This window comes from Elgaria multicarinata, chromosome 2, assembly GCF_023053635.1.
Source record: "Elgaria multicarinata webbii isolate HBS135686 ecotype San Diego chromosome 2, rElgMul1.1.pri, whole genome shotgun sequence".
Taxonomy (NCBI): domain Eukaryota; kingdom Metazoa; phylum Chordata; class Lepidosauria; order Squamata; family Anguidae; genus Elgaria; species Elgaria multicarinata.
In genome coordinates, this window is record NC_086172.1 from 101,503,011 (window position 1) to 101,530,096 (window position 27,086).

The 27,086-nt window shown below is 41.2% G+C and overlaps 1 protein-coding gene across 1 annotated transcript in view; it reads right to left on the bottom strand.

Moving 5' to 3' along the window:
* The window catches only part of KIAA1549L (KIAA1549 like), a 190,479-nt gene that overhangs the window by 67,079 nt on the left and 96,314 nt on the right, over positions 1-27,086 (bottom strand). Inside the window, exons 6-12 of the mRNA XM_063117318.1 lie at positions 24,147-24,280; positions 17,159-17,321; positions 14,041-14,100; positions 11,926-12,077; positions 10,845-11,016; positions 9,342-9,505; positions 333-523 (exon numbers count right to left, since the gene is read on the bottom strand). Of these exons, the coding sequence (XP_062973388.1) occupies positions 333-523; positions 9,342-9,505; positions 10,845-11,016; positions 11,926-12,077; positions 14,041-14,100; positions 17,159-17,321; positions 24,147-24,280 (1,036 nt within the window). The remainder of the gene's footprint in view (positions 1-332; positions 524-9,341; positions 9,506-10,844; positions 11,017-11,925; positions 12,078-14,040; positions 14,101-17,158; positions 17,322-24,146; positions 24,281-27,086) is intronic.

Genomic DNA, 27,086 nt, shown 5'->3' on the forward strand with positions numbered 1-27,086 from the left:
TTCAGATGATGAATGGCACTCTTTTCCATGGAAGCCACATGTACCTACAGTGACAAAGCTTGATCTAGGAGCACCCCAAACAGTGAACCTGCGGCTTAAGGGGAAATGCAATCCTATGACAAACAGACTGAACACATCTCCAATGAGCAGACCTTGTGACAATATGTTACAAGATTACTTAATTATATTTGTTAAATGGTATCATTGTAGCCCAAACAGTATTTTCTGAGAAATGTCAAGTTATAAACACTGAAATAATTATCAGTTCTACAGCAGTTTCAAAATTAGGCAATCACCTAAGCCCAGGTCATCATTCTTCTGTCAATAGTTACCTCTTTCTTGTATCATTGGACTTGGCAGTTTTAGCAGTGCTCCCATCTTGAATAATTTCCCTCTCCTGGGAGGCAGGAGTATCTCTCACAGGAAGTGGCATTACTACAGTCTCTTGGGTAACAGGCAAAACTTCATCTTCAGCACCCTGTTGGCCTAAATGTTGCTTGGCGTAGTCAAAGCCTTGGACTGGCTGCAGAAATAAAACAAAAACAAAAGTGAATCTGACATACATACCAGAAGTTATGGAACTGAACAATTGAAGTTGTAGCTAGATCTGCAAATCGTATGCTTCTAGCACTTATGACAAAAACATATTCATACATCGATTGCTGCTGTTGTAAAAAAAGGAAAGGAAAGAAGTACATGGATTTGTGGTTTATTTTTAAGTATTTTGAGGATGCGCTTAAACTACATAACCTATTTTGTGTCCCTTTTCATGAATCTAGAAGAGCTGCCCATTTTTGAAACTTGTAGCAAATGCAGTTTATTTATTTATTTATTGCATTTTTGTACTGCCCAATAGCCGAAGCTCTCTGGGCGGTTCACAGAAATTAAAACCATTTATGGTATAAAACAAACAGTATAAAAACATGATATAAAATACAATATAAAAACACAAGCAGGATAAAATTATCAGCAGTTTGTATTGTTCCAGTGCTGTTCCCTTTGGTGACAATTTCCTCCTCCTTGTTTGCCTGTGGTGACCCAATGTAGCTTTGTTTTCAGGCATCCATAACAGCATCCTTAAGGGTTGCCACAGCCAATAGAATTAAATAGCAGTGTAGGGAACTGAAGCACACAACTGTGAGGGCAAAGACAAAGGGAAATGGTGCCAAGAAGCTGCAGCAGCAACAGCAGCCTGCAGCACAAATGGATGTCAAACAGTGAAGCAATATTTGGCACAGCCCTATTTTTAAACAGATAATTGACTTATTGGAAAAGAGAAAAGATGGGGGGGAAAACATCGAAAATGTACCAGCTTGTAGTATCTTCACAGTCTATACATTTTTAAAAAACAGAATACATTTTTTAAACAGCCTTTGTTTTTTAGACAGATAAAGCAACCTTCTGAATAAAAAATATGAACAAGATTATTTATATATTCAGCGGCAGATATTCTGACCTTGCTGAAATCAATGTTTTCAAACATTGTTGCTTTTCTTATCCAGAACAAAATGGTTTTGAAATATTAAGTTCTACCCTTGTATTACTCTATAAATGATACTTCAAGATATTAAACCAATCTTTCAGGCTTTTTATGTTATCTACAAACTGGAACATATCCATTTTTAAACTTTACTGATGGGACAAAATTGTCGGTTATCCACAGTACCATCTGCTTTGTGTAAACATTAGCTTCTCTTCAGTAACTTGGGATAATAAATTACATTTAACTGATACATACAATATTCCACAGGTACATCAACCCTAAAATTATATATGTTGTCCTTCAAAAAAGAAAGAGAAAAAAAGGTGAATGTGGTTATAATTTTAACTTACTACTTAATACAAATGGAAACAGAATTCTTACTGCAATGTACTTTAACATTGTATATCAATGTTCATCTGATATTCATCACTACAGTCATAAATTCAAGACAAAAATACTTCGCATAGGAACTTAGCCTTCCTCAGTTGCTGGGGAACATGGGTGGGAGACTGCTGTTACACCATGACCTGCTTGTTCATCCCTGGCCGATGGCTGGTTGGCCACTGTGTGAACAGAGTGCTGAGCTAGATAGATCCTTGGACTGATCCAGCATGGCTCTTCTTACATTCTTATGGCTGTCACAAGTCTTCCCTTCAGCCCAACTCATCTAGGCAAGCAAGGGAAAGGCAACAGCAGAGAATGCTCATGGAAGTGCCACAAAATGGATTCATTTCAGAATCCAAAAGTCTGAGCCAATGTGAAGTGGATTCAGGAGGCAGACCCATGAGACTCTGGCCTTAGCTAGACCTACCGGTAATTCTGCGATGGACGAGGGAGACCCCACAATGCAAGTATCATGGGATGTCGCCCTCGTTTACACGTAAGGCGAGGCAACCTCACGAAGAGAGCCGTCGCACCCGCCATTTTTTTTACTTTTAAAGGGGATGACGTACACAAACAATTGTGCACAAAGGTAAGTGGGGTTTTTTTTAAAAAAAAATGGGCTTCCCTGCTCCCCCCACCCTGCCCCCAATGGGCACAATGCTCCTGGGGAGCACTGCGCCCTGTGCGCGGCTCCTGGCTCTGCACGAGTAATCGCACCGAGCCGGGAAAAGCCACGAAAACAGGCTACACGCTCGCGGTCTTGGGCTCAGCCTGAGACTGTGAGAAAAAGCGGGCCCAAAGGGGTATGCTATATCCCGGGGCAACGGAGGGTTGATCCCTGCCTGAGCCTGGGATCCCCTGTGCATCATCTGGACACACAAAGACAATCCCGGGTATCACCCTGGGATATATAGTCTGATCTAGCAAAGGCCTCAATGTCCAAAATATATCCCCAATGTTGGACTCCATGCCATCACTACTGTAAATCCCTATTAACATATTTCACAAAACAAAGCTAGAAAACAAACCTATCAACACTTAAATTGCTATAGCCACAGGAGGAATAGGGGTGTTCCCAACTCCAATTCCCTCTTCCTAATCTTAGTAAATTGTAATTTACTAATACTTGTAGGGACAATGACAAAAGCATCTGATTAATCTGCTGCAACATTTTTAGTGAAACAGAGTAGAGCTCAAAACTCTAGAGCTCAAAACTCAACCCTTTAAAATGTTCTTGCATACCTTTCACAAATCTCAGTTCTCTGCCAAACTTATTTTATAAAAAAATAAAAACCAGGGGCATTCAGAAGGCTGGTTTACCATGCCAACACACTTACTGTTCCACCGCCCACCCTGTAGTTATCAACCTGTAGTTATTTGTGCAATAAATGTGTAAAAAGAAATTGCATGAACTATCTATCACACCATGTCATTTATTTTGATTCTTTCTTTTAAAAAAGAAAAACATTTAAGACTGAAAAACAACTGCAGGGAGAATTTTCTCATCCTTTCTCAATTTCTAATTCACAGAATAGTTTTTAATATAAATTAAACTTGTCAAGCCAACTGTCAGTTGTCTATCAAAATGCTTCTATCTTTTAAAACATTGTAACAAAACAAACCATTGTACATTTCTTCAACCTTGCTAATCTCATTTAGTCTGACCTTTGGTCATCAATTACTTGTTCTTTTTCTCAGCATTATTTTCAACAGATTATATATTTTTTCTGATAAAATGTTTATTATTCCCCTAAGTATTTCTTAAACTGCTACTCTAAGCACACTTACTTCAAAACAACATTAACAATCACTGGGAATTATTTCAAAATAAAAGTCTTTATCATAGTGATGTTGGGTAATAGCAGGGACTCTGAGGCATGAACAAGGAACCTAGAATTTGTAAGTTCTGTGTAGAGATGCATATATGTGGGAAGACAACTGCAATCTCAGCATCATTTCCCTTCTGTGCACTCAACATCCACATATTTAATCATAGGTACTTACACCCACAGAGCCCAATGTGCGTAGACTCCAACTCTGCAACCTGTCCTCTAATTTTCCATATACAAATTATATTATCATAATCTATGCTGATAATATGATCAATACATCAATGTTGGGCACATGAGGATGCAGGAACTGCCACTAGGATCTCAATTCCCCTACTTCACATTTATAGAGCTTGTGTGCACATTTTGCCATAGAAGGACACAGCGTTGTGCTGCAGTAGCCTCTCTGATTAGTTGGCAGAATAAGGCCTCTGGATTGGGCAGGACTAGTATAAATTCTAGGAGATTGGTTCTGACCCCACTGTGGTCAACGGACTAGTGGCTTTTGCTTGCTGTACCTCAGGCTATATAAATAGCTCTATCCTCAACAACAAACTGCAGGCACACTGAGCAGGGAAGTCCCACCCCAAGCGTGCTTGTAGGGACTGTGACCTACAGTGTTGACTTGACCCTAACAGATTATTGGTTAAATAATCAGTTGGCTGAAACTGTTCCATTTCCTGTTTCGAAAGAGGCTGTTATTGTTGTTTCATTTCATTCCAATTTCCAAAGTTCATCAGAAAGTTTCCCTGCAGTTTTAATTGGGATTTTCCGTTTGCTTTAAATTGAGCACTAGGATACAGTTCCCCAAGTAGAAAGTTACACATTTCTCCCTATTTGTGTGTGTGTGGGGGGGGAGTCATTAAATACAGACTTCTTCTCTTCCCACCCACCCACCATTGACCCCATGATATCATTGTGTTGAGAACTTCTTGACTTTAAGCCACGGACTCTTGTTTGCAGGGATTCCCAACATATTGAGATCATATCTTAGATTTACTGTGGAGAAGAAGGTGGATATTCTGGCCATGTGTTCTCCATATCACCTAGTTTCACACTGTGTTCTGAGCTCTGGTATTTATTTAATTATTAATCTGGCATATCTCTTTGTTTCTTTAGTGATCTTGTTATATTATTATATATTTTCTACTTTTTGTTCTTTATTGATTGATTTAACTTTATTTCAAAATAAAAGAAAAATTCATGAGAAAACAAATAAGAGGGGCAGGCTTTTCACATGGATAAACTCCAAAATATAATGACTTTAACATTAGACTGACATCTATAAATAATAGACTTCACCTTGGTTGAGTCTTCACTCTACTCTGCAGTTTACTTGATGTAATGATTAATCCAGTTCTGGCAACAAGTATGTGAAATGACAACAGTGAAAACATGTGCGAGCCCCAGAAATAAGCCACACAAACAATTTTAGCATTCTAATGTGCCCTTTTCATTGGAGTTTCAACAGGTCTAAAGCTGGTGGAATCGTGTAAGATCCATAGATCTGTGGAAAAACTGAGTACACACATACACATGCAAATGGAGTCACATAGAAGTGTACCCATTTAATCCCATTATATAACAATGTTTATAATGCCATCCATCATAACGGCATAGGGCCAAGGCACATACAACTGACTTTTGCTGCCCTTCAAATATGATATCACTATCTCTCAAATCATGGCAGTAATTAAACGGAATACTAACACAGAGATGCAAGCCCTAACCATAGCCACCAAATCAAGATACTAATAAAACACAGATAAAATCCAACATACTCAATTTAAACCATTTAGCCTTGCCACATATCAGGCAAAAGACTCCCCACGAGTTGATCATGGCCAGCTATCCATATTTTGGAGCTGTTTAAAAAGAAGAACATGCTTATGCGTATTCATTCACTTTCCCCCAGTTTTGTAGTTAACTCAGTTGAAACAAATGTCTCCAAGTGTAGTACAGAACATCCTGGTTGTTAAATCAATCAAGGACGGCAAAGAGATTTAAGAACTCTCAATATGCTATAGACTGCACTGCTTTTATAAAGCCATTGATCTTTTCCAAATTACATTCATTTGCTGAGCCTCCTTTGAAGAGCTGTTCTTACAGTACAGCTTGGGTGGTGCAGCAAACCTCTTTCCCCCCCTTTGCTGTACATCGTAATATTTAATGCTCAGTTCATTACCCCTCTATCCTTTCTTTAATTCGCTTAGATCCATTCGTTGAAGGAGGGTTCTATGAGGTGTTCCAGTGGGTAGCCCTTCTGTGCAAAGGACTGCAGTGCACAGAACTCTCCTAGCAGCGATGGAAGCAGGACTGCAGGACTGATTATGCAGTTCCACGCTCCTTGTTTCCCCTTGATAGGTGAAATCAGAGCAAGCAGAGCACGTAAAACAGAAGCGCTCCACAAAATACAAGCAGCAGACCAAGGAGGTTTCTCTTTGTAGTGCTTGAATGGAGGATGTTTTTTTTTTTTCTGTAAAGCAAACATCCACAAAGATCCAAAGAGCAGCCATCCTAGCAGATAGATAGATTTCAAACACACCAAGTCATAACATTATTTCTCAAACAATGTTTAAGAAACAAAAAATAACCCTATTTCAGCCATAGCCACAGAACAGACTTGTCATCCAGACGGTCTGCAGCATTCAAGCAGTTTCAAGCATTTTGGTAACAAAACAAATAACACATTGTCTATTTAAATACTCTATGCACATATTATTGGCAACTATTTGCATTGCCAAGATTTTACGCTTAATAATTTGCTAGCAATTACAATTACTGTTTGCCTGATAGAGCAAAACTCCAAGGAGCTAAAATGAAAACAAAATGCTCTTCTAATTTCATTAATCAAACATTTAACAATAGAGCACATAAATCAGAAATGGGAAGAAGCTATACCTTCTTATCCTTGTGCACAACTGTTTCTATAGTGTCAACATTTGATATTCAAAGCAACAGCACAAGCCTAAGCCACTGAATTCCAAACTGTGCAGACGCTAGCCATAGTGCTAGAATAAAATTCAGGCTAGATATGAACCAGAAGATCTACAAACAGGATCTTGCACTGTTTTAAGGTGTTAACAGTGCCCATGAGTGGAAGGTGTGGGTTCAGATGGGGACCATGGTATTGGGAATGGGAGGCTAATACCCCTTTTCTTCCTCACCATTTCCTGATTAAAAGCAAACACACACACACACACACACACACACACAAAGATACTGTGTGACATCTGTATGTGGCAGTTTTATTCAAGGAAATGGTGCAGGAGACGAAATTTAAGCCACCTCCCAAAGTGCCACAATTCCAATTTGAATTTCACTGCCCCCAGTTGCTATTAACGCTTTTACAACAGTGGGAGATCCTATTCACATATCTCCCATGTAATGTCTAATTTACCCCTAAAAACCAAGTCTTTCATTTGGGTGTCCTGCTAGAGCATTTTTAGGTCTGATTCTAGAAAGTCAGTAAGGATGGGCCTACTTTTATAAGCGTAGTCCTAACACCTATGATTTCAAAGAACTGCACTTGTTTAAATTCGACTGAAGTTTTGATTACCCCAGTGATTTCCAAACCTTCTACCTTTAGGGAACAATCTCCATAAGCTGACTTCTATTGACTTGGTTTATAGGTCACAATATGCCAGGACTCTGGAGGATATGTGCATGCTGCCTGATGGTTCCCACTGCAAGCTAAAGCAGTTTGTTTAGTGCAATGTGCAAACCCAAACTTCTGGCTTGTCTCTCCCCTGAAATAACCCATGGTTGTCCAGCTTTGCATGTCACATTAAACAAATCACAGACTGAAGGTCTCTGGGTTGCTTAGCTGCTCTCGTTTGCAGCAGAAGCAATCAGGCAGCATTTGCAATATTGTGCCATGGGAGCCCTCCCAGTGAGTCAGGCCACTGGCCCATCTCGCTCAGAACTGTCTATATGAACTGGCGGTGGCTCTCCAGGGCTTCAGGCATATGTCTTTCCCAATCCTACCTGAAGAAGCCAGGAACCAAATCTGGGACAATCCTTGCATAGCAGCCACAGAACCTTTCATCCAAACATGTTGCTGACCATTCTAGGCCACACAGTCACTTGATGTAGGGTGCTAGACAGACATCGTAAACCTCACCAAGAAATGTAAAACACATTCCAACACTATCCCTGTGACAGATGTTTTGGGTAAGCTTATTTGCCATAAGTGAAAACCTCAAAGCTCACTGGAACCAGAAGGACTGAGCACATAAGACCAATTCTGCCCTGCTTACATTGGGAGATTCAATGGTCTGTAGCTTGGAGGTGCTCCTAGATCCATTACTGTCAACAGAAGCACAAATGGTCTCGAAGGCAAAGAATTTTGTTTGGTTTCTCAGCTAAAGCTGGTACTGGACGAGAGTAGCCTAGCCACAGTGATCTATCCACTAGTAAACTGAGAGCTTCGGCTATTGGGCGATAGAGAGCTTCGGCTATTGGGCGGTATAGAAATGTAATAAATAAATAAATAAATAAATAAATAACCTAACAACGGGGCTACTGCAATGTGGTTTAAGTGGGGCTGCCATTAAGTGTGGCTGCGTGGGTTTCAATATGTGGCAACCCAAGGGAGTGCATACTCAATACAGACTGTGGAATTCACTCTCCACTCATATACAATCAGCAATAGTTAATGCTTATGTTTTTACTGTGTTTTGTACCCTGCTTTGGGATTATTTTAAAATAAAAAGTGAATAAAAAGTTAAACGTATGTATGTATAAATAAATAGTTATCTTGATCAGAAAAGAGATGGATTGAAGTATTAATTTTAATAACAACAAAGAGTTTTTTGGCACCTTAAAGACTAACAACTTTATTTTGGCATCAGTTTTCATGGACTACAGCCCACTTCATCAGATTCATAAAGTGCTACTGAGAGTTTTAAATTTTTATATAGGGGTGGGGGTGGGGAAGGGATTGTAAACAGTGAGTTCAGAAGGAAAGTAAATGCAGAAAGTAGTGACAGTGACAATCACATTACTAACAGTAGCCATTTGCTGTACAGTTGCTCCTGATAACACAAACATTCTGGCTCTAGATAAGCCAGTTAACACAGGTAAAATTGATTAGGCTGCTCCAAAAATCTGATATGCACAGCAACAGTTTTGGGGGACTGCCTAGCAGAAAGAGCTGAATAGAAACAGTTTGAGATTTTGCAGGTAGTAGATTGCTATGAATCACAAATACGTGCCTCTACACATCCATAATTCCTGCCCAACCTAAATGGTTGTAGACCAATACAGATTATACAGAATACACACCTTAAGACAGCTTTTCTGCAGAAACTCACCCTCTAAGACTGCATTCCACTTCCCCTCACGTGGAACGAGGTATCAAAATACAAAATGTGGACTGATTTCTTCCTGTGAACAGATCTCCTGTGCTTATTTTATTTCCATTAGCTTACCCCAAAATAGGCACCTAAGATCATGAATGCTTGTTCCTATAAATGGAAATGGCTTCTGTCTGTCTCTTAGCACAGATTACTATCTTACGAGTTTGGGGGAAAAACTTGTCCAAGGAAAGTGCAAGTTTGCCCAACTAGTACAGAAGGAGGAAGAGTGTAACAGTCAAGAAACAAATTGACGTTTCTGAGCCTGGAATGAAAAGAATCTCTTACCTTGGTTCTCTGTGGCAAGTTCATCATGGTGTCTGCCTTGAAGTCATTTTTGTTCTTCCTGCACAGAACAGCAGTAATAATGATAATGATGACTGTAACCACAGCAATGGGAGCCAGCACCGCTGCAATGATCCACAGATTGTTGGGTGGGTTTTTCACCACAGCTGTATATATATCAAGAAAGAAAGTAAATGTATAAAACTGCTGTAGGGCTGTAGCTCAGTGGTAGATCATATGCTTTGTACACAAAAAGTTCCTAGGTTCAATCTCCAGGTAGGGCTGGGGAAATTCTCTCTCTGGAGAGCTGATCCAATCAGTGTAAAGAATTCTGAGCTTAATGGACCAGTGGTGTGATTCAGTATATGACAACTTACTATGTTTTTGTGAACCACCCAGAGCTTCGGCTATTGGGCGGTATAAAAATGTAATAAATAAATAAATAATAAATAAATATGTTCCACTTCATCCAAGGTAAAAAGTCGATTATATCAATAGTACTTATAATTCTTGTCAGCTATGACAGAGGTGACCATTTTCCACCCAGTACAAGCTCTTATATAGTACTAATTGAATGCCCTGTTTCCTTTCATAACACTCAAGCAATAATATTTATGAATGAACTATTAGTAATATAACACTTAAGCGACTAGAAATTGGAAAGGTCACTGATGACTATTTCCAGCAGGGAAAAGACTTAAAATCAATAATGTAATATAAATGTTTCCAGAGCTAGCCAGAAGATAGTGTAATCACAGGAAATAATTGAGATAATCTTCAATATTTGAATAGTTTATCACAGGGTACTTTTTATTATATCTACGAGTAATCATGTAATTTCTGCCTTGACAAAGCTACATACAAGCAGCTAATCTTTAAGTTTCAGCTCACAAGCAACCTGCCTGGAGAAGATATACTGGCACAGTTCAGACAATCAAGAACTTGGCTTAATAAACTTCAGGCACCCACACACAGCTGCTTCACTCTTCCCTTCAAATGAATGAGCGAACAAGCGCAGAACCACAGCTAGCCATAGCTTCTATTTGCAGAATGAAGCAGCTATGTGCAGTTTCCTGATGCTCATACTTAACTTAATACTGAAATGTCCTAGTTATATATATTCCCATAGAGCTCTTCCATTTGTTATTACTGAAGGTATATATTAATGTGGCTAATCAGCATGTTTTAGGCCTTAGCTAGACCTAAGGATTATCCCAGGCAAATGGAGGGGTCGTCCCTGCCTGCTCCCAGTATCCCCTGTGTGTCATTTGGATGCACAGGGACGATCCCGGGATATAGGCCTGGTCTAGTTGCAGCCTTAGAGTTACTGTCCCATAATGACTGTCCCATAAGTGGAAAATGTGGCTAATCAGCGTGTTTTAGAGTTGCTGTCCCATAACAGCTAAGCTACCATATGGGAGGCTGTGTCCTCAATGTATATAACAAACAATCACAATAATGGACAAATTATGTAAAAGAGGCGAAAGCACAGAAAAGAACTCTTACGATCAGCTTGTACTTGAACAACATATCCCAGTGTCAAGGCCATCCTTTGTGAATCAACTGTGGTCAAAATTTTGGCAGCTGTTGTGCCCAGCAACGCTTTCCCATTGTATAAAGTATAGTACGTCAATTCAGCAGGCTCCTTGGGTCCTGGAATTCTCTGCATTTTTACCATCTTATTAAAGAAAAAAACAGAGAAATAGACAAAGGGAAAAGATCACATCTATAATGTTAATAAGCTCACTTCTGTGTCAATAAGATAAAAATAGTATGCAAACAGACTGGTAAATTAAATCTACATTTCAATTAAAATTGCAGTATGCATAAATATTCAAAGGGAAAAGGTTTTGTGCAGAAACATATATCAGTTGGAGCTTTCTTGTGCGCCACAGGTTTGCCCAGTAGCCCAATATTTCTCCCACATTTCTACCCTCTTGCTCATCTTTCCAACAAATCCTACTCCTAGCCACAGTGTGCCTGACCATTATAAAATGCGGTCTAAAGCAGCCACCAAGATACACTTCGTAGTAAAGCCAACAGTGCACAGACCCAATGGTGAGGCACTCTGTTTAGTTCTCCACAACTATTTTCAGTATAGAAAACTCACTAATGGGAGAAGAAACTAAAAGAGGCAAGGTAAAGGAAGTAGAAAAGAGTGGGCCATTGGTTAACCCATGGCCTTCAGTAAAGCATTAATCAGTATGACAAAATAGAAACAAATTTTGTTCTGCATGAAGCATTTGGGATTCAGGATGTCCCAGTAGAGCGCAATGGTGAGTTTTTATTGTTTGAAAGTGTAGGGGATAATCCTTAGTGGACTACATAGATAGATAGATAGAAATTTCTATCTATCTCATTCTCAATGAGAAGAGGAGAAAAGCATTATTTGCAAGATATGTCTTTAACTACCAATACCTCTTTTAAAAAAACAAAACTGAAATACAATAATTTGTTCCACTTTACACTTCTCGCAGGAGCCCTCTATGTGGTTTCTAAATTATACATGAAGATCTTACATAAAGTGTAAGAGAAATATCAGAATGCTTTCTCTCATCTTCTCTATATTTAAGGTCTTATCTGCTACCTGCACAGTATAGCTGCCGACTGTAGTGGCTCGTTTAAATCGTCTTCCTTGTTGATGGGACATCATGAACAGTGGTGCTAAGCGTTGTTCCATTAGTCTCGCAAAACTCTGGTTATTCACCCCCAGCAATGTAATGTCAACTCCCTGTATAACTGTGACAATAGAAGGAAAAAATGCTGTAGCAATGGATTAAGGATATATTAACATTTGGACTGCAGGGACATATATAGTCATGGAGCTGAGAGGAACAAATTGGGTCACCAAATCCAACCTACTTCTTTAAGACTGGTTTTCCTAAACCTGAGGCATGCCTGTGAAACCCCTTTTTTTCTTGTAAAATGCCAAGGAAGCAAGTTCTGCCAGTTCACCCCTGTGGGGGTAGCTTATTTAATTGTTGTGTTGCTCTTAAATATTAGGAGAAGATATTAGCTGCATCTTAAATTTGCCATTCTATATCTTAAAACCCTTTTCTTGCTGTTCTAATGGCCTCCTTCTTCTTTCTAAACTCTTGTTAAACATTTGAATTATTAACACTTCTCCTCCCTTAAGCACCATTTCTTTAAGCTAATAAGCTAAACAAGTTCCTACTACCTGTGAGAAAGCTAGTGAATGCTTCAAAGTAGTGCATACATGCACACACATACACAGAATAGGAATTGGAGCTAAAGTCAACCATCACATTACAGGATCCAAGTCAACAGTTCAATCTAAAATTGCAGCAAGTCAAAGTGGATGGAACACATTTGGAGACCTCATGGGCTTCACCTTCTAGAGATCAATATGAGATATGAAGAAGAGCAGGAAGGCAAGAACACACAAAGGGTCAGAAGACTAGAAGATGAATCCGCCAGAGAAACACAGAAAAAACTTGCATGTGCCAAAATGTCTTGGCAATTTATTTATACAGGTGCATAGATAAGATGGTAATAATCAGGCTGCATTACAAAGTACCTGTTTTAACCTATGAAACGGAGAAACGCTCTCTGTGGAAGCAGTTCTAGCCAAGACAGAGCTTTTACGAGCAGAGCATATGCTGCAGATCCAGAAATTTTTGATACCCCTACCAATAAACCTTGCCATTAATAAACAACCTTGCCGTTAACATACAAATTGTGCCAAAGCTAGTTTTGCACTCAGGCAAAATATAGTCATGATCTTTCACACTTTCTACTTTCCCATGCAGTGAGAAGTTCTAGGGTAAGAAGAGTGTTAGGTTTATTTTTCCTTTTGAGGAGAGTGGGCATTTTTGTAATATCTGCTTAATTTGAAAATATGCAAGTCATACATTAATTAGAGCCAATAACAGGCATTCCTGCTAGGAAGAAGAAGAGGACCTGCTACAACACACATCAGATCCCCAGAGAGAGAGAGAGAAATCCTGTTTACACATAATCAGAAATAGCCCTAAAAGAGCCCACAGGTTCTGGGTGGCTTGTCAACCAACTCAACAGCTCACCCTCAAAGGATTTGCAAATAACAACCTACAGCATGCTCCCAATGCAGCTCAAATATTCAAAATGGCAGCTGCCACCACAATAAAAAAACTGGTGATTCTATTCATGGAGCTGTGACTCATAGTTTAAGAAATACTAGATACAAAAGAAGGAATTACTCAAACACTTTGGCCAACAATTGCAGAAATCACAAGCCACTGAATGCTCCAATACTAGGGTGACCATATGAAAAGGAGGACAGGGCTCCTGTATCTTTAACAGTTGCATTGGAAAGGAAATTTCAGCAGGTGTCATTTGTATATGCGGGGAACCTGGTGAAATTTCCTCTTCATCACAACAGTTAAAGCTGCAGGTGCCCTGCCCTCTTTTGTATCTGGTCACTCTAGTATAGCTCCTGCAGCTTTAACTGTTGTGATAAAGAGGGAATTTCACCAGGTTCTCCATATATACAAATGACACCTGCTAAAATTCCCTTTTCTATGCAACTGTTAAAGATACAGGAGTCCTGCCCTCCTTTTCATATGGTCACCTTATCCAATACCCAAGTTCACAAATAGGTAGAAATTCCAGGAGTACTTACAAGAGAACATGTTCTCATAAGTCAAGATAAGTTACGGAAAAGACAGTAGGAAAATATTTCTTTAAAAATGCAAACCTTTACCTGTAATCACCCAATAGTCTCTGGTTGCTTCTGAAGTATCAAGATTTGGATATTCCAAAGCTTTGAAATAAAAGGAGAAGAAAGAAAAGAATGAACACAACAATCAAATACCCAACTTATTAGATTCCCCAAAATGATTTTTACAATCCTAAATAGAGGAACATTAACCAACAAATTTAATTCATAGAACACTATTGTTTAAATATATACTTCTCTCATTTTAAACTGCCAGAAAGAAGGAAAATGTAGGCTGACACAAGTGAGGGGTTTGTATGACCTTCTCCCTCTTTAAAGATTGCCTAGATGAAATGCCTGGTTTTTGTTTATTCTCCTCTGTGATGTTCCTTGCACACTCTTTCAGTGCTGGTTGTGAAGTCAAACCTGTGTTTATCTGCATAGTTTGAAACAAGGAGATTTATCCAATATACATTAAATCATGACATTAATTTACTACATGACATCTGATTGTCTGAAAAGACCATTACGATTGTATTTCCAAAAGCCATTGCTGAAGATTGGGGCAGCAGCAGCTGCTGCAGTTTACAAAGCAATGCTGGATCAAACCAAGGGCCCATTCAGTGTAGTGTGTCCTATCTGAGAAACCCCAGATAGAACACCTTCTTGCTCATGTTCCCCAACAACTATCATACACAGGCTTACTGCCTCTAATGTTTGAGGCAGCATAAAACCATCAGGGTTAGTAGCCACTGAAAGCCTTCAGCTATGTCAGAAGCACTATCCCTCCCAATCCACAGCCTGGCTGGCCCTTTCATTGTAACATTAATCCCATGGCTGACAATACAAAATAGGAATCACCCCTTTTTCTAATAAGAATACATTTTCTTTTCTTTCTTTTTTAAAAAATCACAACAACAAATGCAATTCAGTGGATATAAATAAATAAACACATAATGACTGTCCTCAAAAAGGCAAATTTCATCCTGAAGATCAAACACGAATATTCAAAAGTCCTAAAAACATCATCATCATCCTTCTGTGGTTCATTAATATGCAAGAGATTCCTGACCAAAATCACACCTCTTTTGTTTCTTTTTAGAGAAAAGAGAAAACACCAGCATGCTCTACTAACCATAGGGCTTTCTCTCCAGATTCTCTGAGGTGAAGATAAGCTTTGAACCCAAATAAATAAAAAATAAAAAGCAAATAAAGAAGAAGCTGTCTGGGTGAGGATCCTCTTTACATTTCAAGACACTTTGCATGCCTTAAGGGCTTAAAGAGAGGACTTGTATGAAGATTGTGAGTTGCCATAGAAATGCCACCAAAACCTCCACATGGTGTATCATCCCCCCCCCCCCGCCATAATCTGCAGGAGTGGCCGGTCCACCATGTTTCAAATCTCCAGTTGCTGCTGCTGGGAGTATGGGTTTTCCTTGGAAACATCATGATGATGGGTGCTATTGTTTTGAGCCAGATTTCATGAGATGAATCAGTACCCAAGCTCACATCATGACTTCCACATCCTGCATCATTTAGAATTGTTTTCATTATGCCTGCAGACTGGCTGGCAAGAATAGTTTCTGCTCACTACTACTGAATAACTTCAGCCAGGCTTTGTGCGCTGGTATTTCAGGGCAAGACTTGCAGGTCAGCAAGCGTAGTCTGAAGGCAGCTCTTTGCCCTGGCATCTCTGATTTTACAAATTAAGCACAGGAACCTATGAATATATATCCATCACTCCGTTGTCCTGGTTAGAATAAGGAGCATTTGATCACCCAGAAACAGACCAGTTTACAGTTACTCACACAAGGAACTTCAGAGGAATGTTTCATGTAACTACTAACCAGAGAAGGTAAGGAAATCAAAGCAGAATCATGAATGGATATTTTACAAAAAGAGATCTAATGTTTGCTTCACAATACAGCCTTTTTAACAGTTTTTTAACTGCACATGGAAGTGTCTAGGATGACACCGTATGCCATTTAAAACTGTAAGTCCTGGAAATATAGTTATTAGACAGAAGAAATAGCAGTCAGCAGGGCTCAATTCAGCACAAAGGAGTGCTACTTGGCTCATCCTCAAGCTACTTTCACAGAAGAGATTGCAAGGTAGTGGATTGTATTCAATTGGTGTCACTCTGCTGATGTAGCATGCTTTGTGAAGGCTTCCATCGGCAGAACGGGGAGGATGGCGGTTTTGACAATTACTCCTCCATCCTGCACACACAAACACCACACCACCTGCCACTCAGTTCCAAAAAGTCCCCCAGCCCTCCAGAGCAGATTTGGGAAGGCACAGGATTGAGGCTGCAGAAGGGAAAGGGAATTGACAAAAATTGCCTCCCTCCATGCTTCACTGACAAAAGCCTCTGTTGGATCAAAGAGCCTTGCCTCACAGGAGTGACACCAATTGAATACAACCTACTGCCTCACGTACGCATACACTGCGTCACAAAAAGTGATTTTGAAATTCCCACAAATTTCAAATGCAGACATTTGGCATAAATTCTGAACTATATTCATCAGAAACATTAGCCCATTGTTTGAGTGGAATTAGATGTGTGCTTCTCCAGATCGAGCCTGTGGCCTCTTATTAATTTGCGAGGTCCTTTTTATTTTGATTAAGGAACATAATAATATTGTAAATTTCTGCCCAGTCTTTTTGCCACCCCACCTGACAAATTAAGCCATTTATTTTCAAACAAAAGCATGGCTTTCATATCTTCAACCTTGACACGTCACACTAGTGGAAGCACATACAGGTTGTACTGTGTCATACCTACAACATTTCAGTTCTCTATGCTAAGTCTCTTTATTTCTTTATTCACTGCTTTAAAGAAATTTTTAGTCATTGACACAGCCCACCAACATAGGCAGTCTTTTAATGAAAGCCTAAGTTTGTGAAGTACTTCTGAAGTCAATTTTATAGATCAGTGTGCCATCATTGTATGAAATACCTGCTGCTTTATTTCTCTGGTGAACTTTAAATTTTCATCCTGCCCTGGACCTCTTTAATCAAGGAAGAGTAGTTGGCTAGATAGGTAGATGACAGGGGAAAGCTGTAGTACTTACACAACAACTGTGATGTTTCAAAGAGCCACCCATACATGACTAGCAAACACTGAAAGAATACAAAGGCTGTGATCATCTTAAAGGCTTACCTTCTGCAATGGTCAAAGGAGGGTAAGTGAGATAGAATCCCACCAGTTCTGCTGAAAGATGGTTAAGAAGGTTGCTTGACACAGTTCCATTCAAGACCGTGCTTTCATTCCTCACCACATAAAACAGAGTGACAGCCTGAGAAACATTTGCCGTGTTTAGGATCTGAAACAAAACCAAAGTAAAGAAACAGCGGGTAGCTTCATTTTGACTTCCTGCTTCTTCCACATATTATTACATTAGTGCAAATGACAAAAGGGAAATTGTAATCATGCCGTCATTGTAAAACGCACATGCTCGTGGGTGTTTTAATTCCTTGGTTAGACTATCCAGCTTCATTATTGAACATAGGCAGGAAGATAAGAATATTTCTAGCCCAGGAACACACAGGGCACATTCAGGAGGTGCTGTTTCACCACTTGGAATCCACACAATCTAAATCTGTAGGATGATTTATTATATCCTGGGTTCACATGACTGACCAGAATTGGCACAGGATAAGGATAGGCTGTACGACGCCCACTATAGGGGTGTGCTGAGAGAAAAGTTTCTTCCTTACTCTCAGCTTTGTCCTAAAATGCCAAACCAAGACCTCTTTGCTGGACAACCATTAAGGATATATCTGCATTACTTCCTGCTGGAGTGCTGTAAGTTCAAATTTCTAACAACACGTTTGTCACCTGCTTGCTCCTATTTTAGAACTGCTTCGTATCTGCATAATATTGGGTTGTTCAGAGATATGTGGGATGTCTGTTGGTGTGGTGAGTTTGACAACAGAAGAAATAGTGAAGAGTCAGGTCTGGTGTTGAACCACCCACCACTGAAATGTAGGCATGTTTAGTATAGAATAAAGAGAAGTTTTCTTGTTTCTTGGGCAACTCTGTAGGCTTCTTACAGAGGGAGATTGGTCAGGCACCAATCAACTTGCTAGCTGTCTGATGTTGATAAGTGTGTAATCCTTAAGTCAACAGTTCTGCCTAATTTCCTCTGTTTGCTTTACTGTTCTGTCTTGCTAGGGAGATGAAGAGGGCTCCCCCCACCATGTTGGAATGTTGGGATCTGTTAGTCATAGGACAGGGAACTCATTACCTGCCTGTGATGCTTCAGGGCACATACTAGGATTTCAGAAATATAAATGATGGAACTGAGGCCTAACCAATTTGGGGAACATTCATGCCAACCTGGAGAACTTGGGTTCAAGGAATGGTCTCTATTTGCTGTTGATTTGTGGCCCCAGCAAAATGCCAACTCTTTGGGAGTTGCTAGCTTTGTGGACTGAAGAGATGTGTGAGCTTTCTTTGTGTTTTTATTCTGCATCAATTTTCTATCAATAAACTGACATTCCTTTCACATGTCATCTAGTTTCATCTTGGTAATCCAAAGAATCTACTTTAACTGGGTCCTGAATAGATCAGGCCTCCAGAATAACACAGTCAGTATAGCTGACTTTTCACCATAGTACGAGGTTCTGCTCCCTTTTTAAATGAAAACACATTGTCATCCGATCTGTTTTTATAGTTATTCCCCATCAGTCAAATATACAGGGTTGTCAACTGTGCAAAGTATAAGCAGGGAGGGGACCCTACAAATTTCATCCCTTAAACCAGGGGTGCAGAACCTCTTTCAACCCAAAGGCTGAATTCCATTTCTGAGACACTTTTGGGGCCTACATTCTAGTGGTGGGTGGCGCTGAAGGCAAAAGGAGTGAAACCAAAGGCAAACCGAGTGGGATCAAAAACACCAGAATTCCAGCATATTGCCAGTAACTAAGCATTTCAACCTTTAAGACTAGGGGAAATCTGCACAAAAGCCAGGAATTTCCCAAAGAACTGGTTGTTCTGGGTCTTCTAGGTATCAGGCCAGAAAAGGCCTCCTGATTAACTCTGAAAGAGTGGATTGGACCCCAGACACACAGATTTGGCCTGTAAGCCTGAGGATCTGCACCCCTGCTTTAAACAGAGTAGAGCTGAGAAGGTAGTGGGAGAAGGAACGGGCAGGAGAGGTAAAAAGGACACAACATATTCCATGCACAGGTGAGTCACAATATTCCATGTACGGGACTTCTTCCATCAACACAAATTTCTGAAGTGCAGTAAACTGAAGTGGGGAAAAGTGCCTGTCTTCACACTAGTGCCATTTTCAACAAAGTAATACCATGCCCACACAGATTCCCAGATGCTTACAGAGCAGATTATGCAGGTCAAATGCACGTGCAGTCAATTTGCACTGACCTGCAGCAAATATTTAGGGCAGACATGGCCTCCATCTTTTTTGATGTTCATAGGAAAAGCAAAAGAGCAAGAATTACTCTTCTTCAACTTGGTTATTTGAAGAAGCGCTTAAAATATACTAGGCACTGTCCATAAATAAAAGAACACAGGTCCTTGCCCATGGCCTCACCATCCACATACTCTTAAGTATTAAAAAATTAAAATATATTTTGCACAGTTATATTCAAGTAGGATGGCCATATGAAAAGGAGGACATGGCTCCTGTATCTTTAACAGTTGCATAGAAAAGAGAATTTCAGCAGGTGTCATTTGTATGCAAGCAGCACCTGGGGAAATTTCCTCTTCATCACCACAGTTAAAGCTGCAGGAGCTATACTGGAGTGACCAGATTTAAAAGAGGGCATGGCACCTGCTGCTTTAACTGTTGTGATGAAGAGGAAATTTCACCAGGTTCTCCATATATACAAATGACACCAGCTGAAATTCCCTTTTCTATGCAGCTGTTAAAGATACAGGAGCCCTGTCCTCCTTTTCATATGGTCACCCTAATTCAAGGCATATTACCACTATGGTATAAAGAAACCATTACACCACCCCACTCCCCTTAGTGAAATGGTACAAATATCCACTAGACATTTTACTCATGATTTCTGTGCTTGAGCATTTGAAAACAATTTGCACCCCAATCCACTTCTGACTCCAAGTTTTGTTCAATCCCATTTTTTGCTATATAGTAGGTCAACTTCATTTATGGCCTACCAAGCCAAATACAATACTATTACTCCAGCCAAGTATGGCAACCTACAGGGCCCTCTTAAACCTCATGTTTTTGCTGCATGCAAGGGATTGCAAAAACAGATGAGGCGTACCTGGAAGGCCATAATACAGCCTACCCCAACCTGGTGCTAAGGTGACCATATGAAAAGGAGGACAAAGCTCCTGTATCTTTAACAGTTGCATAGAAAAGGGAATTTTAGCAGGTGTCATTTGTATATATGGAGAACCTGGTGAAATTTCCTCTTCATCACAACAGTTAAAGCTGCAGATACAAAAGAGGGCAGGGCACCTGCAGCTTTAACTGTTGTGATGAAGATGAAATTTCATCAGGTTCCCCGTATATACAAATGACACTAGGGTGACCATATAAAAAGGAGGACAGGGCTCCTGTATCTTTAACAGCTGAATTGGAAAGGAAATTTCAGCAGGTGTCATTTGTATATACGGGGAACCTGGTGAAATTTCCTCTTCATCACAACAGTTAAAGCTGCAGGTGCCCTGCCCTCTTTTGTATCTGGTCACTCTAGTATAGCTCCTGCAGCTTTAACTGTTTTGATAAAGAGGGAATTTCACCAGGTTCCCCATATATACAAATGACACCTGCTAAAATTCCCTTTTCTATGCAACTGTTAAAGATACAGGAGTCCTGTCCTCCTTTTCATATGGTCACCTTAAATGACACCTGCTGACAGGAGCCCTGTCCTCCTTTTCATATGGTAACCCTACTGGTGTTCTCCAGAAATGTTGGACTACAAGTTCCATAATTCTCAGGCAGCCTGGCCAATTGCTGGGTAAGTCTCCCATAACATATGTTTGGTGGCCTGCATTTCACTTGGTGGGACATAAGTTGCACATGCCATGTATACAGTGAGGTTAGAAGATATTCATAGTAATTTCCAAAAACATATTTCAACACTTACATGCCCTGCTAGTACTTAAAAAACTTTGGACAATCTGCAGTAACTATTATTTTGGGTACACAGGAAGTGGTGTATCAAACTAAAAGCTGCTAGGAACATGTTGCCATGGAAGAAGCATTTTTAATATAATTGCCTGAGCTACTAAAGTTTATATACATGTGAAAGAAGGTTGCTAGGTATATTTCTCCTACATCTACATGCAGTTATATTTTGATTGGGAAAAATATATTTATTGTATTATTACTGTGCTTTTCAGCTTCTGGGAAAAGCAGGAAAAATATTAATGTCAGTAAGCAAGATCAGTTCTCTTTCACTGATTATGTTGCATTTAAAACCAACTTGTTCCATAAGGAGTGTATTTATTTATTTATTTATTTATTACATTTTTATACCGCCCAATAGCCGAAGCTCTCTGGGCGGTTCACAAAAATTAAAACCATCATAAAACAACCAACAAGTTAAAAACACAAATACAAAATACAATATAAAAAGCACAACCAGGATAAAAACACGCAGCAAAATTGATATAAGGTTAAAATACAGAGTTAGAACAGTATAATTTAAATTTAAGTTAAAATTAAGTGTTAAAATACTGAGTGAATAAAAAGGTCTTCAGCTGGCGATGAAAGGAGTACAGTGTAGGCGCCAGGCAGACCTCTCTGGGGAGCTCATTCCACAACCGGGGTGCCACAGCGGAGAAAGCCTTCCTCCTACGAGCCACCTGCCTCACTTCCTTTGGCAGGGGCTCATGGAGAAGGGCCCCTGTGGATGATCTTAAGGTCCAGGCAGGTACATATGGGAGGAGGCGTTCCTTCAAATAACCTGGCCCCAAACCGTTTAGGGCTTTAAATGTCAATACCAGCACTTTGAAACGGGCCCGGACCTGGACTGGCAGCCAATGAAGTTGTAAAAGGACTGGCGTGATGTGATTATTATTATTATTATTATTATTATTATTATTATTATTATTATTTATTTATTTATATAGCACCATCAATGTACATGGTGCTGTACAGAGTAAAACAGTAAATAGTAAACGGGCTGCCCTGTTTTGTACCAGCTGAAGCTTCCAGACCGTTTTCAAAGGCAGCCCCACATATAACGCATTGCAGTAATCCAAACGAGAGGTTATCAGAGCATGGATAACTGTAGCTAGGCTCACTGTCCAGATAAGGGCGCAGTTGGTATATCAGCCTAAGCTGATAAAAGGTGCTCTTTGCCACTGAGTTCACCTGTGCCTCAAGTGACAGTTCTGGATCCAAGAGCACCCCCAAACTACGGACACGATCCTTTAGGGAGAGTGCAACCCCGTCCAGGACAGGGCAAACATCACCTCGCCGGACAAATGAACCACCCGCTAACAGTACCTCCGTCTTGTCTGGATTGAGTCTCAGTTTGTTAGCTCTCATCCAGTCCATTACCGTGCCCAGGCACTGGTTCAGAACAGTCACTGCCTCACCTGGGTTTGATGAAAAGGAAAGGTAGAGCTGGGTATCATCCGCATATTGATGACACCTCAGTCCACATCTCCGGATAACCTCCCCCAGCGGCTTCATGTATATGCTCTGCGGAACCCCATGGCTTAGGAGCCACGGCACAGAGCAACAATCCCCCAGCACCACCTTCTGGAATCGGCCATCCAAGTAGGAGCGGAACCACTGCAACACAGTACCTCCAACTCCCAGCTCAGACAACCTATCCAGAAGGATACCATGGTCGATGGTATCGAAGGCCGCTGAGAGGTCGAGGAGAACCAACAGGGTCGCACTCCCCCTGTCTCTCTCCCGACAGAGGTCATCCCACAGGGTGACCAAGGCAGTTTCTGTTCCAAAACCAGGCCTGAAACCCGATTGAAATGGATCTAGATAATCCGTTTCATTCAAGAGTGCCTGGAGTTGTCCAGCAACCACCCGCTCAAGCACCTTGCCCAGGAAAGGGATATTAGCCACCAGCCTGTAGTTGTTAACATCCCCCGGGTCCAGGTTAGGCTTCTTCAGGAGTGGTCTAATTACCGCCTCTTTTAAAGAGGCCGGCACCACTCCCTCTCTCAAGGAGGCATTTACAACCTCCTGGACCCAGCCGGCAAAATTTAGAAATCAGTATGTGGTTTAAAGAAGATTTATGCCTGTAAAGGAGTTGGATGTCAGATAGACTGCATGTATACCAAGTAGCATAGAAGGGGTTAAATGGTTTGGGTAGTTTTAGCATAGCATTTTTAATACACAGAAGAAGAAGGGCACCGGCCAGGATACCTGGGGAGGGAAACGGAGAGATAGAGGACAGCTCTCCTATCAGGCCTCAAGGCCATAAAGCAGCAGGAGTGGCAGGAAGGAGGCGCCAGAGCTGGAGAGTTGTGAAGCCAGGTCTCCGGGGCTGTGTCAGAGGGAGCGAGGACCACGGATGGAGATGAGAGCTTTGAGGGTCGAAAGTTTGGAGGATTTCCCCCCAGTCTTAGTCTTGTCTTTCCATACGGTTTGGATGGTGGTGTCTGTGACTGGCTCAGACTGCAAGGCCTTACTTTGGAGTAAGTAGATAGTCTAGCTAGGTTTTATTGTTTTAAAGTTACTGGATTTCCAATGTTATGCATGCTTGCATGGTTGTTTTACTTTTCATTCCTCCCCAAACACCTACCCTTACTTGTAAATAAATTCTTTCTACCTCAGTTGTTTGTGCTGCTATCTTCTTGCTACTGGGTCAGTGCTAAATCCAGGGCTACCATGTCAGGATTCTGGTGTCTTTTCCCAGAGGCTTCTGGTATTAGGAGGCCTCTGGGGGTGGTGGCGGTGGCGACGAGAGTGTACACTTGCTACACACCCTCGAGCGACCTTTACAATGCCGATCATAAATTTTAGAGTTTTTATGCAGCAATGACAACGAATGCAGCCATAAGAATCGTGGGCCTGTTAACAAATAGCAAGGTTAAAATATTTTCATACTAGCCATCCAGTTACACTGATAATAACATGATTAATTCAAGCATTGCAAAGAAATAGGGTGTCATCATAATAATGATCGTATCATCATCATCATCATCATGGTCTAATAAAGTTAAGAACTTTTACCTGAACAGTTAACTTGCTACTGGTGTTCCAGACTTTTCTCTCAGCATCTTGAAATGCTTTCTGCAATCTTTGTTCCATGGTTTGAACAAATCTGCATGACTGTATGTTGTCTGATTGATCCACAAACTGCAGTTCTAGATGAAGAATAGCCAATGTTTTCAGAGAATATATATTTTCTGTGTTCCTTTCAAATGCTGCAATCCTAGACACGCTTATCTGGGAGTAAGTCCCCCTGAACTCAGTAGAACTCATTCGGAGTAGACATGCATAGGAATGTACTGCAAATGATTGCCACAACCCAGCACAAGAAACTGGTCAATATGTTGCATTAAATAAATAGTAATTAGATATAACATTTTCTTTTTGAACATGTACTTAATAATATTAAATTATTCAAGCAAACAGAAAACACGGTTTTAAACATCATTTTACCTCAATGCTATTCTCTAAATTTAATTACCCTAACAAAGCAAGGCAATTGCCCATCAACTGAATGGAAAGTTTCCCACAGTGCCAACAGGCTTTTTTTTCTCCTTCTTTTTTTTTTTTTACTTCGGGGGTGGGGGTCTTTGAGCTGAAACCTCTAGCAACTGGCTACTCTAAAGGAACGCCTCCCGCCTCCTCTCAACTCTGCCTGCTGGACCCTGTGGTGCACTCTGGGATCTGTCAACTCCAATGTCCCCTCCCCATCCAACAGAGGCTGAGTTCTCAAGGGTATGGAGAGAGTGATCTCTGAGCCTTCGGTGCCCTGTCCGATAAGCTCCTGGGAAGATTCATCCTTCACTCTTGAAGAGTCTTGGAGAACCTCCTCCCCTGCTTCTTGTCTTAACTGATGTACTTCTGGTTCTTCTTCTTCTTCAGTCTCCAAGACTGATATAGCCCCAGAAACCCAATCCCCTACACTAGTGAGAACAGGCCTGATCCTGACACTTATATTTGTAAGCTGGCTTGGAAACCATTTTTATTAAAGGGTGGGATAAAATGCTATGAATAAAATTATAAAATAAACTAAGTGTCTGGAGGCTGAATTGGGATGGATGAGGGTGAACAAGCTGAAATTTAATCCAGACAGGACAGAGGTACTGTTAGTTGGGAAACCAGCTACATTGGATGGAGGTTTACAACTGTCTTAGATTGGGTTGCACTCCCACCAAAAAGACCAAGGGCCTTGCTAGACGAGGCCTTAGCACGCCTTGAGACCCGGTTTCCCTGCTGTGCGTCCACATGACGCACAGGGGAATCCGGGCCCACGCCACACTGAGGCCTCCACCAACGCGCCATAAGCAAAGTCGCTTATGGTGCGCCTTTTTCACAGCCCCAGCCTCAGGCCGGAGCTGCGAAACATCTAGGAAGGTCCGCAGCTTTTTGCGGCTACTCGCTTACTCACGAGTAGCCGCAAAAAGCCGCGGACCTGGCACAGCGCTCGTACGAGCGCTGTGCCCATCGGCCCGGGGGTGGGAAGAGAGGGGCAGAGGGAAGGATGGCAAGGGGGGATGGCAAGGGGGAAGGGCGGGTGAGAGAGTGCCGCACGCCGCCGCCCGAGCAAGCAGGCGAGCGGTGCTTGCCCGGGCAAGGCCTGGCATGGGGTGGCATTGCCCGGGTAAGCGCCGCTCGCCTGCTTGCCTGGGCGGCGGCACGCAGCACTCTCTCACCCGCCCTCCCCCCTTGCCATCCCCCCTTGCCATCCTTCCCCCCCCCCGTTTTAAAAAAAGGACTTACCAGTCCGGAGTCTTCGGGCCGCACGCGGCCCCTTTAAACTAAAACAAAAAAATGGCGGACGCTGCAGGGATCCAACGTCGCTGCGCGTCCGGCGTCTGGAAGCTGCGGCGGCGCACGCTAACGTCAGCGTGCTGCCGCCCCACTTCCCTGCCGGGATAAGCCGGCAGGTCTAGCAAAGCCCCAAGTATGCAGTCTAGTAGTCTTCTTGGACTCTGAGCTAACTGGGGAAGCCCAGGTGGCTGCAGTGTCCTGGAGTGCATTTTACCAGCCTAGGCTGGTACACTAGCTGTGGCCTTATCTGGAGAGGATGGACATTGCCTCAGTTATCCACACACTACTCATGTCCAGGCTGGACTACTGTAATGCACTGTACATGGGGCTGCCTTTGAAGACTGTTCAGAAACTTCAGCTGGTGCAGAATGTGACTGTCCCGAGTATTTATTTATTTATTTATTTATTTTATTACATTTATATACCGCCCCATAGCTGAAGCTCTCTGGGCAGTTTACAAAAAGTATTGGTGGGGGCAAGGCAATTTGATCACATAATGCCTATGCTGTGCCAGCTGCACTGGTTATCTGTGTGTTTCCGAGCCCAATTCAAAGTGCTGGTTTTGAGCTTTAAAGCTCTGAACAGTTTATGATCAAGTTATCTGAAGGATAACCCATATCAGCCTGCCCACACTTTAAGATCAGAAAGAAAGGCCCTTCTCATTTGCCCACCTCTGGGAGCAATTGATCACATAGGAGAGGGCCTTCTCTGCAGTGGCCTCACAACTTTGGAAAACACTCCCATCAGAGCTCCACCATTAAGTATCCTTGCAGGCTTTTAAGAAGGCCTTGAAAACATTTTATTTTACCATAGCCTTCTCATGATGAGTACTGTTATTGTTGCTATTGCCATTGTTGTTTTTACTAATTTTATTGTTGGCATTTATTGTTTTAAATTCCTATTTTAATGTGTTTAAGTTTTTATTGCTTATAATACTTTAACTGCTTTTATGTGTATTATTGTTGTTAGCTGCCTTGTGAGGGCTTCTGCCCCAAAAGACAGTCAATAAATAAATCAGATGATAGATAGATGCTCGTTGTGATACATGTAACAGCAGTGTGCTTTTTGCTTCAGGTATAAAAGTGAGCAAATTTCATTAGTTGACTAACTGACTAAAAATCAATCAATTGAACAGCTAAGATTTCTTTATTACCAAGTGACAGCCCCAAT